Genomic DNA, 14,115 nt, shown 5'->3' with positions numbered 1-14,115 from the left:
ACTTTTAAACTATAATACATAATTATCTAACACGACTAAATTGATCATTTGTGTAAGTTCCGATGATGTCCTTTTATTTTGAATTCACGTATTATGCTAATTTAATGATATTTTCCAGCTTTCAGATGATTTAAATGGTTAAAAACCATCGTGTATCATTATTAACGAGCAACGCACATTCATAGATATTGATAACGAAAAAAATAGTAATTAGTCCTTAATATTAGAGGAATATGAGGAAGGAAAAGACGACTCATAGTTGCTTTGTTAAAAAAAAGCTATTATCACGTAAACATGTTTTCTCCTTTCTTTCCTTTGAGAATCCTCCCTGCCCTTCTCCTAAAGGTATCACCTCTTCTTCTTAATTTCTCTCTAATTCTTTGTTATCATTCTTAATCTTTGTTTTATATATTATTATTACCATGCATCATATTCATTGTTAAGGAAGAAAATTTGATGATGTTTTATGATAATCCAACATAGTGGCATGTTTTTACATTTGATTAATTAGTGTCATGATTTCTTCAACAGGATTGATTATTTTGGGAGAGTGGCAAGGATCTATACGATGTCTTTCTTTTACCCATAGGATTAACTAGGGCCTCATAAAAAATGTCTTCATCTAACGACGATTCATCACCTAGTCCACCTTCTGCAGATAGTAATAGCTCTTCTTCTAACGATAACAATAACAACAATAACAATAACAATAATAACGACAATAACAATAATAACAACTCCCAACATTCGTCTGATTCATCTAAGGGAGGATCGCAATCCTCTCCACCCCCGCCACCGCCTCCTCCACTGCCACCACCACCACCTCCACCGCCGCCACCCCTACCAGACTCTCATTCAAGACATAAGTCACCACCACTACCAAAACATTCTTCAAATGATAGTAACAATAATCATGAGAAAGCAATACTTATAGGAATTGCTGCAGCAGCAGGATTATTACTTCTTGTTATGCTAGTTTTTGTCATATCTTGCTGTAAAAGGAAAAGAAGAAGACCACGTGATCAAATGGGCTTCTACAGGGATAATTCTTATAGAGCCAAGGGTATAAATGTTTCTCTTTTCATCTCTAATTACCTTATATTATATATTGTTATGTTATTGATATAATGTGTTTTGAGGATAAGTGCACAGATAGCCATTCTCAGGGATGCTATTTAGAGATTAATCGGTACTTATTTTGTATAGAAATTTTAAACTAAAAATCTTAACTTCAGGACAATTTAGGGCATATTTGTCTCGAAAAACTGAACTAAAGAACTGAAATGCAGGACGCACCGGCTAATTCCTAAATAGCAGCTCTTTAAAATGGCTACATGGTGTCATTTCTACATGTTTTTTTTTCCTAACATCATATCTTAGCTATATAAATAGATATTTTTCATCTTTTTTCCAGACGGAATGCAATGCCTAAATAATGAAAATCTTATTAATCAAGTCCATTATTGTTGTGCTTAACAATTTAACAATTGTACATTGACAATATAAAAGTTATTTATACTGTCAAGTCATTTAATTTAAAAGATTATTAAGTGTAGTGACTGATAATAAGTGAAATTAATAACATGAAAAATAAGGTACGTGACCTTCTACTGTGAATAAATCGAAGTAGATAATTCTTTAGAAGGGGAGCCTTGGAGCAACGGTAAAGTTATCTCTGTGTGACCTATAAGTCACGGGTTCGAACCGTAAAATCAGTCACCGATGCTTGCAACAGGATAGACTAACTACATCACACCCTTTGGGTACGGACCTTCCTCGAATCTTGCATGCACGCGGGTTTTCGTGCACCAATCTGCCCTTTTTTTCTTGTTAGCTTTTCTTATTATTGCCATTTAATTTGTTGGTTTGCCACTAAACCAAAGTTTTCATATATTAATTTGTACAGGTGGTGACTATTATAACAATGAACAACAAGGGAATTGGAACAACAACAATGTCCAATCTTCAGAACATGTTGTTAAAATACTCTCTCCAACTAACAGTGCTGGTGTAAACTCAGAATATAGCTGGCCAATAGCACCACCACCACCGCCACCAATGAGCAATACGAGCTCTGCTAATTTCTCTGGCACGCAACGTAGCAACACGAGCTCTGCTAATTTCTCCGGCACACAACAACAACAACAACAAAAACGAAAACCTCCGAATATGCCACCTCAAAGCCCAACAAATATATCATTTGGTCTTAACCAAAAAAATTTAACTTATGATGATTTAGTAACTGCAACTGGAGGATTTTCTAAGGCTAATCTTCTTGGACAAGGTGGTTTTGGATTTGTACATAAAGGGGTTTTACCTAATGGTAAAGAGATTGCTGTAAAAAGTTTAAAATCTAATAGTGGACAAGGAGAAAGAGAATTTCAAACTGAGGTTGAAATTATAAGTCGTGTACATCATCGACATCTTGTGTCTTTAGTTGGTTATTGTATTGCTGGATCTCAAAGGATGTTAGTCTATGAGTTTGTTCCTAACAACACTCTTGAATATCACCTTCATGGTACGATGTTAACATTACGTAACATTGTGTTTAGTATGACAGAAGTCATTTTCTGCGAAAAATATTTTTCATGAAAAAGTAATTTGTTTTCTCTAGCCTGAAAATATACTCTTTCAAAGTATCTTCATGGTATGATTTTAACATTACTTAACACTGTGTTTAGTATGGTAGAAGTCATTTTTCGCGAAAATGTTTTCCATGAAAAAGTAAGTTTTCTGGGGCTTTTTCTAACCTGAAAATATTTTCAAGGAAAACATACTTTTTCAAAAAAATATTCAATGGAAAATGAATTTCATCATACCAAACACACCTAAAACTGTAATATTCTAATTTAATTATTTTTTTAAAAATGTTACTTAACAGTGTATTTAGTATGACAGAAGTCATTTTTCGCGAAAATATTTTTCATGAAAAAGTAAGTTTCTGGGATTTTTTCTAACCTGATAATATTTTCAAGGAAAACATACTTTTTCAAAAAATATCTTCAATGAAAAATGACTTTCATCGTACCAAACACACTTTTAAACTGTAATATTCTTATTTAGTTAAATTATTATTTTCAAATATGTTAGTCCTTTCTTTAAAATTAATCTCTTTTTACATCCTTGTGTAGGACCTGGTAACCCAGTAATGGATTTCCCTACGAGGATTAAAATTGCAATAGGAGCAGCCAAAGGGTTTGCTTATCTTCATGAAGATTGTAAGTTTATTTATTTATAGTTTTCCCTCTAGATAATTGAGATTTTTCCCTTCGTGGCTAAGTACTCTTTATAAAGAGTTCAAGTTAAACCCTTAAAATGTTAAATCAAATACATAGATAATATAAAAAAATATTTACATCATCAATTGTAAAAGGCAGCTTGGTACACAAATCATCTCGCGTTCACGCAGGTTCGGAACGGAAATGAAAGAGGTGGGCGAAATTACGTGAGAGAAAGAACTTCTTGGTGGAGTCCAATCCTCCGGAGGACAGAACAACACTTCTTAGGGACTAGGAGCGAAGAGCCCGTTGCAGCTTGTTTTTCTTTGACCGGCCTATTTTCTTTCTATAAGCAAGCTTCCTCTGGCCGTCCAGTTCCTGGACGGCTCTTGGTTCTTGAGCATGTTGGGGGATTAGGAGGTAGTTGAAAGAGTTGCTCGGGAAGGCCGGACACAGCTCAAGGGGTGTGATATAAACAACTTACCTCAATGCAAGTATTAATGGTTGCTTGCACGACTTGAATCTATGATCTATAGGTCACATGCATTATTACATCATAAGTTGTATATAACATAAATCCTTTTATAAATTGCAGGCCACCCTCGCATTATACACAGAGACATTAAAGGTGCAAATATCCTACTGGACAACAACTTTGAAACCAAGGTATATACATAAGGTACTAATAGAGGTATTTCCCTTTAGCTTAATACAATGTTATGGTCCTAAGTCTTAACAAATATTTTTACAATCAGGTGGCTGATTTTGGGTTGGCTAAGCTTTCAGCAGATAACTTTACTCATGTGTCTACCCGTATAATGGGAACTTTTGGGTAAGCAGTCTAAATATATGATTTAATTTGCTTTATCTTTTTGTTTAGTTGTCATTTAATAATAACAGCGAATTAGTTGCTTTCTATTATTGAAGGCGTGGAGGTCGAGAATTAGGGTAAAAATGCTAGGTAGTCGAGTGTTTTCCTTGTTCATACTAGTATTAGCAGTGCTAGTCTTGTATTTTCTTATTCGTAGATTTCTGTTACTATTTATTATTTCTTTCGCTTCGGTTTTCATGTTGGATTGCTGGTGTTACTACTCGTTGTTACTTCTTTTTTTCATTTTTTATTGAGTCGGGGGTCTACTGGAAATATCATCTCTACCTAGGAATAAGGACCTAAGGTCTGCGTACACAATACCTTCCCCGACCCTACTTGTGGGATTTACATTGGGTTTGTTATTATTGTTGTATCATTGATGTTTCCATTATCTTTAAAAATTAGATATACTATTTAATTTTAGTGGGTTTTTACTGCGTCGTTGTTGTTGTTGTAGTATTGTCCACAATAGATTGAAGAAAACTTAAAATGTGTTTTTTGTTTTATTTCAACATATATAGGTACCTTGCGCCAGAATATGCTTCGACTGGAAAACTGACAGAAAAATCTGATGTATATTCTTATGGTATTATGCTTTTGGAACTTATAACAGGACGTCGTCCTATAGATGTCAACAGTGACGGTGACAACTTAGTTGATTGGGTATATATATATATATATATATATTTTCATCTTTGCTGCTTTAAACAAATTTCCTTAATTAGTCTTAAATTATAACTTTATATCATTATTTATTTGTATATTTATATTTTCGTACATTCAGGCTAGGCCAATTCTTAGTCGTGCAACAGAGGGTGGAAATTATGATGAATTAATAGATCTACGCTTGGAAGGAAAATTTGATGCTCAGCAAATGCTATGTATGGTGACTTGTGCTGCTGCATCAATCAGACATTCTGCTAAAAGACGTCCAAAAATGAGTCAAGTAAGTTTTCTTTTCTAATATTTTCTATAGTACTCAAATCACCATAAAAATCACATTTTATTAGTAATTTGAATTTCCTAATTTAGTAAAAAGATATGTGAGTCATATGATATACAAAAAAAAAAAAATGTAGTCCGGTGCACAAAGCATTCCGCATTCACGCAAGATTTAGGTTATTGGGTTCTAAGTTAATAATTAAATAGATTTTTTAAGGCAAATACAAGATTTGAACTAAAGCTACTGCGTTCGGCTGAACCCGTTCCCGGCACTCTAGCTTTGCCCCCGAACGTAGACAGCCTAACCTAATGCAAGTATTAGTGGTTGTTTTTATGGCTTGAACCCTTTACCTATAGGTCACATAGAGACATAGAATATACGAGTATTAGAAATGGTTTGTTAATGATTGATCATAAATTTGCAGATTGTACGTACTTTGGAAGGTGATGTTTCCTTATTGGATGATCTAAATAAAGGATCAACACCAGGTCATAGTGGAATTCCTGGATCAGGAGAAAGTTCTGAATGTGATGGACGTTCATATGATATTAAAAAGGTCAAGAAATCTGAAATATCAAGTGAAGAATTCACAAGTAGTGAACATGGCTCGACTGGTGAATTTGTCCATTCCAGAGGTGAAGCTTAAGAACTTTGTCCTCTTGGAACATAGATGAGTAGAGTTCAAATTTAAAGAGATAACAGCGTTACTATTTAGGAAACAACCTCTTTACCTCCACAGAGTAGGGGTAAGGTTTGCGTACACACTACCTTCCCCAGACTCTACTTATGAGATTATACTGGGCATGCTATTATTGTTGTAATAGCGTTACTTTGTTTTATTTATTGTAGACACAACAAGTACCTTCAATCAAGACTTGAAGGATGCTTTAGGTACTGAAAACTAGTTTTTTGTATATATACTTCCACCATGAAACATAGATTAGACTGACGGGTAAATGTATAGATCTGCTCGTCAGAAGCAGCATGACATAGTGATTTTATAGGTTAAATTTGTTTATAAGTTGAGTCATTTTGTTCTGTTTTGGAATTTAAGACAACAATAGTGCACTTTTTTTTCTTAGTTGTACCGATAGTATTAGTGTCCGTATGATATCTTTTTATTCTCAAATTGCTATTACTACTTACTACTTACTGTTTGATTGGTATATTTTACTTCAATATTTTTTAATATCTTATTGTTGTTACGACTTATTGGCACTACTTCTTTTCATATTTTTCTAGCTAAGAATCTATTGAAAATAACCTTCCAAGATAAGGGTAAGTTCTATTCCCAGGGTTTGTTGTTGTAGTAGTAATAGTGCACATTATCAATAAGTCATGTTTCTTAATTGAAGTTACATAACGTACCGATTTGTCAATTGCTAGTATATGTACTATACATTTGTAGGCAAGTTTTAGCTAAAAGCTAAACCTATGCGGATATCTCGCTGTCACATTATCCTACTGTTGGTTCTTATCTACTTAAGCGGTTTCAAAAAATAGTTTTTGGTAGACAACAAAATGTAATTTGACAAAATATAAGAATGATGAAACCAAACTGAGTTATGTTTACATTTTTAGTTTCTTTTGGAAAGGTTTAATTAAGAATGATATTCTGAGGGAGTACATTAGTTCAGCTGAAGGAATGTAGAATCCAAGTGCAGATCTTATGTACTGAGAAATAAGAGATTATAACAATGAACAGTACGACAACATTATATTGACAAGTATTTCGCTCACAATCACAATACTGTCTAATTTAAAATCTCTACTTAACCGCCGAATAAACCATTAGTAAAAACAGTACCACATCTAAAAGGAATATATGCCGAGAAAATTGATAGCTTACAAAGATCAAGCTCTAGTACAAAAAAACGGACGTGTTACAACAACAAGAAGTCACAAAGACACTCAGTTTGAGAAAACTGCCAACAGGAGATGCGGACAAAAAGGCACAAGATACAATGACGAGAACATAACTTACACTCAAGAAAGAAAACAATCAACCACCCTTTAAAACTCTTCTAAAGAATCAAATTGGTAAATAATACGAAAAGCATAAGAAATTGAATATGGAAATTGTCACCAGTTAACCTCCAGAATGGGAGACAGGTGTAGTCACAAATTGGCCATCCTTGTATACATGAGAAAATTGCTGCGGCAAAGCATGCTCACCCTGCAATAATTGCCCATATTGAACTAGTTCGACCTCATCACAAAGACAAAAAGTAAAAGATGCCAAGTGCTGTTCATCTAAAGCTGATTGAATAAGACGAAGGAAATATCATCATCTTTTGCAAGGAGAAAAAGGCGTCTTCAGATTTACTTGCGTGTGTGAAACTCAAGATGTTGCCAAAAGAACCCAATGAGAAAAAGAAAAGAAAGAAAAACACGACAAGAAGATGAGAATATCAGACATAGTGGGATCTTCTTTAAAAATACATGGTTTGGCTTCAGCTCAGCGCTTAGCTCACAGCTTACCTTACAGTTTTTAGATGGTGTAAAGTATGTACAGAACTATGCTTGAAACCTATAACAGAAAGCTCAGATTATAAGCATCAACAGCTCCTTTTCTGTTTTGTCACGTATCAAAACACCAAGGTGGCATTTGTCAATGAGTTCACTTGCATATAAAGAGGTTGCACGCTGCAAGTTGGCGTTTGTGAAATTGAGAACAAAATCTAAACTTGAACTTCGAAAGAAACTTTCAAGTTGAATTGTGGTTTGAAGTTTCAAAATCTACACCCACAAATTGATCTTCTACTTCCACAAACTTTTCTTTTTCAAAACATAACTTCACTTACAGAACTTTTTACCAAATTCTGATTTAAATAATTTTTTCTGACTTCAACTTCAAATATATATGTCCAAAAATTGCATGAGTTATCTTCATGCACACACTTGTAAGCATATTTCAATTACGCACTTGTTACCAAGTGAGATGTCACCGACTATGCTTTTTGGAGGTCATTAGCTTCTAAGTTCATTCACATCTGATTTTGATGCTTAGCAGTTAGCACAAGCACAAAAAGAAATACATGAATAGATAATTAAGAAAAAGGAAAAAAGAACATACCCAATCACTATCAGGTCCAGCACCAGGAACCAAAACATTGATTTCACTTGACTTGGCTGTTGTAATGGAAGTCTCCAAAGAACCATTGCTCAAGTACAACTGGCATCCAGTTGTATTATCGACTGAAATTGTTGGTGCTGAACCCTAAAGAGCCCACACAACAGAAAAAAATACAATCACGAGGTCATGATACATAAAAATGAAGTTCAAATAAAAACATCAGTAAACCTCAAAGGAAAGCATTATTTGTATACCTGACATTGCACCTCCACACCATTGCAGTTGACAACCTCACAAGCTGCCACAACATCCTGTCCACCAAATTTATAAATCAAAATAAGCGCTTAGGTATAGAAAAGAACTATTAAAACTTGAACAATGTATTCCCTCCTTTTGAAGTCAATCACTGACCATGAATACAACTCCCATTTTAGTGCACTTATCAACTGTTATGTTGTTGACTTTCCCTGTGACATCAAACAAAGATCATCTCTGCATATTAGAACACTGAAAACCAACTTATCGTTCTCCAGATTGTACCAGTACTTTATATTAGAGGAAAAACGAAGTTACCTTGGATCTGCAGAACTGAATCTTTGCAACCAAAAATATAAACAGATTGCTTTGCATCGCAATCATCAATGACTAGATTCTTTTTTCCTATATGATTCTCGACCACCCATCTGGAGCAAACACAACATCAAAGTCAGAAGCATATTTTCCTAATCTCAAGCATGGATTAATTGAAAGCAGAAGTTTTACTCACTTACGACCCATCTGAAGCTCCAATTTCGGAGGTCCAGCTTTAGAGAAAGAGGGTGAGCTAACACGACCTTCCTTTCCTCCTGCACTAATGACACCAGTTCTGTCTGCCCGGTTCTTTGTCTTCATATCATCTGTCACCTTTCTCAATCCTAGACAAAAGAAGAAAAAAAAAATCAACTAAGGGCAAAATGATATCTACATTAAACAGGAGGGGCGGTAGGTGAATTTACCAGAAGTCACTGGCTTTCCCGAATTAATTTCATCAAAAACAGCTGCCATCCCTTTCGTTGGACGTGATGATGAAGCCTGGGGAGATTCAGAGCTCAACAGAGAAGCTGGCGGTGGAGGAGGAGGCATGGGAGCACTTGGTGTGGGAGCTTTTGGTGGTGCAGATACAGCAACTTTCCCTGTAGCACTCCATACAGGACCCAATGGATAGTGACTCTTAACATAATCTCGCAAGCCAGGGAGATAAAGCTCTTTCAAGGCTTTTGCCCATTCAACATGATTCGAGTCTTTGTTTCGGAACTCCACAAGGACCTATATATCATGAAATTTAATAGAAGTTAGAACAGTATTACAATTTATATTGTGCGCTATTAATGAGGGCAAAATAACAAATATAACAGAAACCAAACAGCAGAGAATAAATAGGAATATGATCTTCCAGCTCGGAAGAAAATTCAAAGAAGAAAATCCTTTTCAATCAAGGATTGAATGGACTTGGTTACTGTTTTATTCTAGCTGGCAACTCAATCAACTCTTGGTATTTATTTTTTTCATTTTTGTTTTGGAGTCCTAAAATTTTGGAAACAAAGATGAAATACATTTTGTAAATCCCCAAGGAGATGACGTCGTGGTTGAAGAATGGGTGTAATAACCTAGAGCTTCCAGGTTCAAATCTCAACTACAACACTAGGGTGAGCTTATGTGCTCTGACCTTGACAGGCAAGATTAATTTGGCAACCTTTAGTTGTGGGCCGGACAGGTTTAAAGGTGAACTAACCGAGGTGCGAAATGTGGGGCCCAAACACCACCGACTAAATACATTTGATAAGTAGCTTCTTTATTTTCAAATCAACACCAACAACTACACATCAACCAAAAATAGTTGGGACAAAGGAGAATGTCTTGATCAGTGATTGTTTTCAGACCAAAAAGAGTGGATGTTACACTTGTTCGGGAACACTTCCACATACAATTGGCTAAAATTTCACCTTCTCTTGTCAATCCTTTATCCTTGAATAATGATTGTTTTCAGACTAGGTTGCTCGGACTCGGGTGCGGGTGTCCGATACGGGTGTGGATCTAGAGCTCGGATCCTTCATGATCTAAACTTTAAGATTCGGGTAACATATCGAGGTACAAATACGGGTGTGGGGATTCGGCTAAAAATAATTCAAATATCTAAAAATACAACTATAAAAATATGTCTAAATTATGAGATATTACGTGAAAAACTTACAAGGTATTCCAAGAAGGAGAAAATATTGATCAAGAGGAGAATCCAAAGGAGATAAAAGGAAAAGGACTGACATAGAAATTTCTACATACAACGTATTCCAATTTTTTTTAATTCCACCCTAGCTTTTGTTTTGATTTTAGAAATAATTGTATCTCTCTCGATCTTTTTTTTCGAAGTTATACCTATCCCGAATTTCTTGGTCGATTTTGGTCAGAGCACCCAAAATCGGTTGATCCGGTACAGATAGCACACCCACATCCACACTAACACTCACGTCGTGTTGACACGGTGCGGCACCGAAAGTGAAGAGTCCGAGCAACTTAGTTTTCAGAATAATAATAAGTGGATTTACACTTGTTTGGGAACAGTTCTACAAACAATTAGCTACAAATTCACCCTCTCTTGTTAATCCTTTATCCTTGCCACCACTCTAACCCTCAGCCTTCATTTGGTGATTCTGGATTTGACTTCCTCATGGAGCCCCTCACACAAATCGAGAACTTGGTAATGGAAGGCCTTGATTTTCTGTTAGAATTCCGAGATCAGATACCACCAATTCCTAGGAGGCCTCTAGGAATTCTGAAGTATTCACTTTGTCCATAGGTACTTTCGGCCCTTTCGACCTCTCCTCCCTCCTTATAGATTGAGTTCACACCCCTCCTCCACTCTTTTAGATGCCCGTCATCCTTCACTTCAAATCGCAACAACCTCTCATGATGTTTTTTAAGGGGATTCAGACTGCTAGACAATACAGACTTTGACATATGTCTGCTATGTTTTGTTCAGTCAAAGCAGACGGAGCTGAGCACTTAACAGATTGCTTCTTTCTTGCTTGCTTTTTTTCCTTCTTTTTTCGTCTATAACCAAGAAATCCATGTTTCCAACTTTGAAACTCGTCGGATATTGTACCCATACCTCTACCAATCTCCACTTAAATACCAAGCCGGATTCACTGATTCGAGTTCGAACTTGTAACTTGTGCTTACCATACATCTTATACTAACTTCTCTGTTGAACCAAGCCTTGGTCAGATTGCTTGTTTCCAATTATCGTCAATAAGAAAGAGAAAAGGTGGAAAAGAGATGCCCCCTATCACCAGCTCCATTTCAAATGTGACCCAATTATGTTTGTGTTTTGATATTCAATGAGAACGAACAAACATGATTCCGTGTTCTATAAGCACACACTTTTAAGTATCAAGTGCCAAATGAAGAATTACCAACTTACTCGCTGACAAGGTCGTGACAAAGCTCAAATTTTCTCCTATTTGTTCTTAGAAAAGGATTGCATAATATTTTAATGAAGATTCCATTAAACTTTATAGTTTGGTATGAAGAAAAATGTTTTCCGTATCCAGTTTACTCTGAACAAATTGCGTTCCATTAGAAGAAAAAATGACTTCTGTCACATATCAGTGAAGCCTTTTTCATTTAGAAATATCCAGATCTACTCCATATCACTTGTTTTAATCAAGAGTTTTCTAATAACCGAGAAATCCCTAAGGGCTAGTGGTGCACAGTTCGAAATTCGGGGTTTAATGGGCCTGCTCCTCTACCCTCCTCCACTTAGATATCAGACTTTTGTCAATGGCAGGGTTTGAACTTGTGATGTGCGTCCAACATTTAGAAATTGATTGTAGCCTTCAATAATAAAGATATATCACCAAGACACGATCTTTATGCCCTATCCTACACCTTGTACTATTACCATATATCACATATGTTTACACCCAACCAAAAAACTAGAAACCGACAAAGAAAAAAATTTCAAAGTTAAATATTTCCATGGAAGACATTTTGCTCCAATCCAAAGCACCAAAAATAGTATTCACTTCTTGATATTGCATAAAAGGGCATAGCGGGAAGGTTAGAAAGGTGAAAATGGTTCTTTGCCCCCAAAATAAAGGACGTAAATTCAAGAAACAACATCAATCAAGGAAATTTAGGGTATGAACAAAATGATCATGGTTCCTTTCCACCTAATTTTGGCCAGGACGCACAAAAATATTAGAAAGACTTTGTCAAGCAAGAGAATGATCAGAGGAAAGAGTGAGCAGCTAGAGGAAGTCCAATTACCTTGTTATTGTAAAATTCAGCCATCTGCCAACTTTCTTCCACGTGTGCAATAGGCATACTCAAACCTAGAGAGCACCAACATCGTCAACAAGTGGACTGGGACTTAACAAAGTGGAGAACTTAGAGAATATCCTACCACAATCCTTTCCAGTGTAAGCTATCCATGCCAGGGCCGTCAGACTATCAACAGCAGCCTTCAAGTGATTGAAGAAATCAGGTCGCCGTCCTTCTATCATTTTTGTAGCTTTCACAATCACATCATTCAAAGGCTTAAGAAATTCAGCCAAACCAGACATGTCAGGTTTCTGCAAGATCAAGACCAAAAGTGAGCATAATATGGGTGCATAAGAAAGAAAAGTATATTTCAAACACGTAACAGATTCGTTTGTTAATCAGAGCACATTATCACAACAAGACATCTCAAGCACCTTTTTCATTCACTATGTTTTCTATATAATGAACAGATAGTCCATTAACAGTCTATAGCCGCAGTATGTGTCTTGCATTAAATGAAAGGAGATAAACTTGAAAGATTCCACATAACTTGCATAAGATATTACATTTCAAAGGTGATAAAATCAACACCTCTATTTTGACAAAATTTGCGAGTGCAATCCAAAAACTCGGATAGCTCACGATTGTTTCAATTAGCAGAACTGCAGAAGTTACCGATAAGACCCCTTTTTTAACTAGAAGTTACCAATTAGACTCATTCTGCTTCTGAGCTCTATCTTCTCCATGCAGTTGAAACGAGACTTCTTATCCTCCAAATTAACCCCTCTTTCCAGAGAAATTACAAGTCCTATCCAAAAAGTCGGACATCTCCTGACTGTTTCAGTTGGCAGAATTCACCAACAAGACCTATTCCAGCTCTTGAGTACAATCACCTCAATACACTTGAAACGAGTCTCCCAAAGCTCCAAATTAGACTATTCATATATTGTAAGAATCACACGTGCTTTTCCACTCTCATGATGCACAAAGAAACCACATGAAATACAACAATGAGAAAACAAAAGGTACATGCTATATAAGTTCTAGCATTTGAACTACTAAAATTAAATAGACAAACCGAAGTAAATATAACTTCCTGTCATAATTATTCAACTGTTAATCGACGCAGTCAACTAGTATATCAGAATTTAGACAGTGAAAGTGTATCAATCAATTACGTTTCTATCTCAAACTAGTAGGAATCCGCTATACAAAAACCTCTCAATCTATTACGTTCGATATACTGAGTTAATTTAAGAGAGCTAATAACCTGAGTCTGCTTGATTTTGATAAGTAGTTCACGCTGAGCTTCAAAAGCCTCCTCAACAATCTTTGTCACATCCAAAACTCGTCCTCCAATCTTCTCTGCAGCACTTCGAACTCTCCCGGCAAACTGAGACCTCAGATCGTCAAAGGCAATAATCGACGGATCTAAAACCGCCGCCGCTTCGCCCTCCCCCGGCGAAACTCCTCCGCTGAAGCCGCCGGCTGACAGTGCCTCAAGCCGTGTGACGGCGGACTCCAATCGCTGTATCAACTCCTCATCCATCGGTAAAGGCGTGACGCCTCCTCTCTCTCTCTCTCTCTCTCTCTCTAGAAGTGAAGTTGTGATTCGAAGATAGAGTAGATCTGATGAGCGTGTGTGTTGCTGGGAAAAATGTGTGGAGAATGTTTGTGATAAAGTTATTTGAAGTGTTTACTTTTGAAA

The 14,115-nt window shown here is 36.1% G+C and overlaps 2 protein-coding genes across 2 annotated transcripts; one reads left to right on the top strand and one right to left on the bottom strand.

The window, feature by feature from the left end:
* Positions 1–291: 291 nt before the first annotated feature.
* LOC104225176 (putative proline-rich receptor-like protein kinase PERK6) lies at positions 292–6,113 on the top strand. The gene is made up of 9 exons (XM_009776943.2): positions 292–345; positions 532–1,063; positions 1,907–2,518; positions 3,132–3,218; positions 3,814–3,884; positions 3,974–4,050; positions 4,611–4,752; positions 4,874–5,035; positions 5,457–6,113. The coding sequence occupies exons 2-9, from the start codon at positions 613–615 to the stop codon at positions 5,676–5,678; spliced, it is 1,824 nt and encodes a 607-aa protein (XP_009775245.1). The 5' UTR covers positions 292–345; positions 532–612; the 3' UTR covers positions 5,679–6,113.
* Positions 6,114–6,845: 732 nt separating this feature from the next.
* LOC104225175 (cyclase-associated protein 1-like) lies at positions 6,846–14,115 on the bottom strand. Its single transcript, XM_009776941.2, has 10 exons — positions 13,678–14,115; positions 12,550–12,718; positions 12,414–12,478; positions 9,104–9,413; positions 8,875–9,022; positions 8,682–8,791; positions 8,520–8,575; positions 8,363–8,419; positions 8,109–8,252; positions 6,846–7,208 (listed from the first exon to the last, which is right to left on the bottom strand). The coding sequence occupies exons 1-10, from the start codon at positions 13,954–13,956 to the stop codon at positions 7,122–7,124; spliced, it is 1,425 nt and encodes a 474-aa protein (XP_009775243.1). The 5' UTR covers positions 13,957–14,115; the 3' UTR covers positions 6,846–7,121.

Source organism: Nicotiana sylvestris, chromosome 12, assembly GCF_000393655.2.
Source record: "Nicotiana sylvestris chromosome 12, ASM39365v2, whole genome shotgun sequence".
NCBI lineage: Eukaryota > Viridiplantae > Streptophyta > Magnoliopsida > Solanales > Solanaceae > Nicotiana > Nicotiana sylvestris.
Note: the sequence above shows the minus strand (reverse complement) of the source record. Positions and strands in the feature narration are given on the sequence as shown.